Consider the following 3,886-nt stretch of genomic DNA (forward strand, 5'->3'; position numbering starts at 1 on the left):
TCTCTCCAAAACAGTGACTTTATGAGGTCTTGCCCTTCGGTCTTCTGTCTTGGGTTTTACTTACCTCCAATCCAGGAACTTGATAAGCTCTTGCCCTGTATTCTGCTCTCTTGGATACTGACTTATCCTATCCAGTGACTAGCTCAGCTCTAGCCTTTCGACTGCTCTTTTAGTAACTTGTCTTATCCAGGAACTTGATAAACTCTTGCCCTGTGTTCTACTCTCTTGGTTACTTCTCTTCAATCAGTGACTTTATGAGGTCTTGCCCTACAGTCTGCTGTTTGGGTTTTACATACCTCCAATCCAGTGACTTGATAAGCTCTTGCCCTGTATTCTGCTCTCTTGGCTACTTACTTATCCCATCTAGCTACTCGTTCAGCTCTAGCCTTTTGGCTGCTCTTTTGGTTACTTACTTGTCTGATCCAGTGACTGTTCCAGTCAGTCGATCTGCTTACAATTTTAAAGTATCTGCAGGAATTGTAAATAAACATTTTTAAGTAACAAACATGTAACTATTATAAAATTTTATTACAACAGTATTAACACGATTGAGCAGCTATGGCCCCTCAAGGCCGATAAAAATTGATAAAACCAGAAATGGGCGCTTAAATGACCTAAATATGTTGAAAGCGCCGTTAAACACCTACAAACAAAAAGAAACAAACCAGTGACTTGATGAGCTCTTGCCCTTTAGTTTGCCCTCTCGGTTCCTTATCCCATCTTGTGAATATAAATCCAGGCTAATAAATACTTAATAATTTTTTTTTTTCCGTTTGCGGCCGCTTTTTCTATTTCCTTAATATTATAAATTCATTTGTTTTTTTGATTTTTCAATGTATTCATTCATTCACTCATTTTTTTGTTCATTCATTCATTTATTAATTAATCTTCCAACCCCCCCCCCCCCCTCTCTCTCTCTCTCTCTCTCTCTCTCTCTCTCTCTCTCTCTTTCTTTCTTTCTTTCTCTCTCTCTCTCTCTCTCTCTCTTTCTCTCTCTCTCTCTCTCCCTCCCTCTCTCTTTCTCTCTCTCCTCTCTCTCTCTCTTCTCTCTCTCTCTCTCTATTTCTCTCTCTCTCTCTCTCTCTCTCTCTCTCTCTCTCTCTCTCTCTCTCTCTCTCTCTCTCTCTCTCTCTCTCTCTCTCTCTCTCTCTCTCTCTCTCTCTCTCTCTCTCGTTACAGGCCAAACCACGAATTGCCAGCTTTGAAAGTCTGAGAGAGCCAAGATCTCCATTCGATCACGTTGACCTTTACCGTGACTACACTGGAGTGAGGTCAAGGGTCAACAGAGATCAAGAGAGCGATCTCCCTCAAGGGTCATTGGATGAGTTTGAGGAGGCTTCCCAAGGTCTTAATCAGGTACGTCATCGCATCGTGCAAGAATTGTAGTTATTCATTTATTATTGTGGCACTTTACACAAATTGCCATGATCTACTCAGGTGTGGATGGGTACTACTGGGATCAGTGCTGATGGTTTTCCTCGGATCCGAGGGAAATCTGGGATTTTGGAGTGATTCTCCTCCTTTTAAAAATATTACATTTCAGGCCCCCCCCCCCCCCCCCCCCCCCCAATCAATGTATTGGCAGTGTGAGAATTGATGTGTGGTGGGACAAACAGGTACAGTTTCCCACTCTTCAGAAGTTTGCTGGAGTATTAATGATGATTTATCATCTCAATTGCTCTAAAGGTTTGTGGTTTAATGCAGTAAAAATGGGGCTTACAGGCAATTGGTCAAACTTTCATTTTTTTGTCATCAGCACTGTGGGATATAGGAAGGGAGAGATTTTGTAAGAGGACTTGTGAAAAAATTTGACACTATTTGGATGGGGTGTACTGTATGGCTTCATATAGACTGCTAGGAAAGTAAACATGACATTCTGAAGCTCATCGACTATGGCGAATCTGTAAATATGTGCTTATTTTTAAAAAATCTATTAGATAATTGACATAGCATCTGCACCCTTGCAAAGCTACATTGTGTACTCCAGTGTAATTGGCTTTATCAATTCTATTGAACTTTGTGAAATTACAAATTTGCTTAATGGATGTGTTTATTCGTAATTACAAAATTTGTAAGAACCAAGAGAAAATAGAGGAAATATAAAATATTAAAAATAAAAACAAAACAAAATTTAAATGAAAACAAAACCATCCTCCACCCACCCCACCAAAAAAAAAAAAAGAAAAGAAAAAAAGAACCTCAACAAAACAAATTGTATCTAATCTCCATTTGACGTTGTTGCCCACAGGGCCAGAGCATCCGAGATCAAGCCATCCACATCCGGGCACCACACATGATGCAGTACACAGGGTCTATCAAACAATGGAGGCATAAGCCAGAGATTCTCATCAAAGGCTGTTGTAACTATACAGCTCATGTAAGTTTGTTGTCATCGTCGTCGTCTTCATTTGTCCACCTGTCCATAGATACATCCATCAATTCTTTATCACCCGTCCATCCATCAATCTGTCCATTCGTTCATCCATCCAGTTGTTCATCCATCCATCCATCCATCAATCCAACCATCCATCTGTCCATACATCCATCTGTCCATACATCCAACCATCCGACCATCCATCCATCCGTCCATCCATCCATCCATCCATCTATCCATCCATCCATCCATCCGTCTATCCATCCATCCATCCATCCTTCCATCCATCCCTCCATCCATCTGTCCCCCTGTCCATCCATCCATCCATTCATCCATCCATCCATTCAACCAACTGTCCTTCTATCCATCTATCTTTTATCCATCCACCATTTCATACATCCATCAATCTACCAGTCTAATTAACCTCGATGATTTATATAGTCTTACAAAATGTTGTTTTCCGTCCACAGTATTTGGGGTCCACACTAGTCAAAGAACTGAAGGGTGCTGTGTCCACACAGGAGGGGATTGCAAAGCTAAAGGTAGGCATTACAATTATGTACCCATCGTTCTAAGCAGTTTAATTCACTTATGAAATAAAGAAAAGTGAACATTCTGCAAAAGCTTTAAGAGAAAGAAAGAACAAGATTATAGATTAGAATTAAAAAAAAAAAAAAAAAGAAAAGAAAGAAAGAAAAACATGGATCGCAAAGAAACAAAACAAAAAAACGCCCAAAAAACTAAAATGAAAAAAAAAATCAACCCGAAATAGCAACAAATAAACAAATCAAATCACAAACAATAAAAATCCGAGCAGCAAAAAATAATAAAAGAAAAAAAAAAAGAAAAGAAAAAGGAAAATTTTATGAGATTGATCAGTAAATGAATCTGAGCATACTTTATGTGAGAGTATAGCGTAGAGAAAGGCCCTCGATATCATTATCATTTTATTACAAAGAAATGATATAGTCTGATACCAAGATTTAATTTGCATTATATAATCCTTGCACTAAGTGGTATGATACTTTATTTTTGGTGAAGCATTTGGTAGACACTGCTTCGAGATTTAAAAAAAAATAAAAAAAATAATGAAATTAAAATTTCAGGACACTGATCTTTCTTGTTGCACGGATAATTCAAGGGAAGTAATCAAAATTAACAGTATGCCATCTTTTTTCGTGGATTATATCCCTTACAACATCACAACACAAAATAGAACAAAAATAACTTTTCAAAGACATCGATTCACTGATTTTAAAATCAGCTATTTAAGGATGCTTCTGACTTTCGGATTCTTTTAAAAAACAAAACAAAAAACTATTACCATACATTGTTTTGAAGACTATAAAATTTTTAATTGAAAGGTATGAATAATATTCATAGGTAGATATTTTGAATTAATTATGATATGATGATTTGTCCGCATTTTGGTGTCACCTTGTAAACATTTGGTGCCCCAAGAACTATGTCAGTTAAATACATTATAAACCAACGTTCATTTTAACAGCTCCT

The 3,886-nt window shown here is 37.6% G+C and overlaps 1 protein-coding gene across 1 annotated transcript in view; it reads left to right on the plus strand.

Moving 5' to 3' along the window:
• Window positions 1-3,534, plus strand: part of LOC144979019 (uncharacterized) — a 4,224-nt gene extending 690 nt beyond the window's left edge. Inside the window, exons 2-5 of the mRNA XM_078925635.1 lie at window positions 248-437; window positions 1,180-1,356; window positions 2,249-2,377; window positions 2,845-3,534. Coding sequence (XP_078781761.1) covers window positions 248-437; window positions 1,180-1,356; window positions 2,249-2,377; window positions 2,845-2,949 — 601 coding nt within the window. The 3' untranslated portion in view covers window positions 2,950-3,534. The remainder of the gene's footprint in view (window positions 1-247; window positions 438-1,179; window positions 1,357-2,248; window positions 2,378-2,844) is intronic.
• Window positions 3,535-3,886: the final 352 nt, after the last annotated feature.

The sequence above is a fragment of the Berghia stephanieae genome, chromosome 8 (assembly GCF_034508935.2).
Source record: "Berghia stephanieae isolate SIO BIC M18660-M18661 chromosome 8, UCSD_Bste_1.3, whole genome shotgun sequence".
Taxonomy (NCBI): Eukaryota; Metazoa; Mollusca; class Gastropoda; order Nudibranchia; family Aeolidiidae; genus Berghia; species Berghia stephanieae.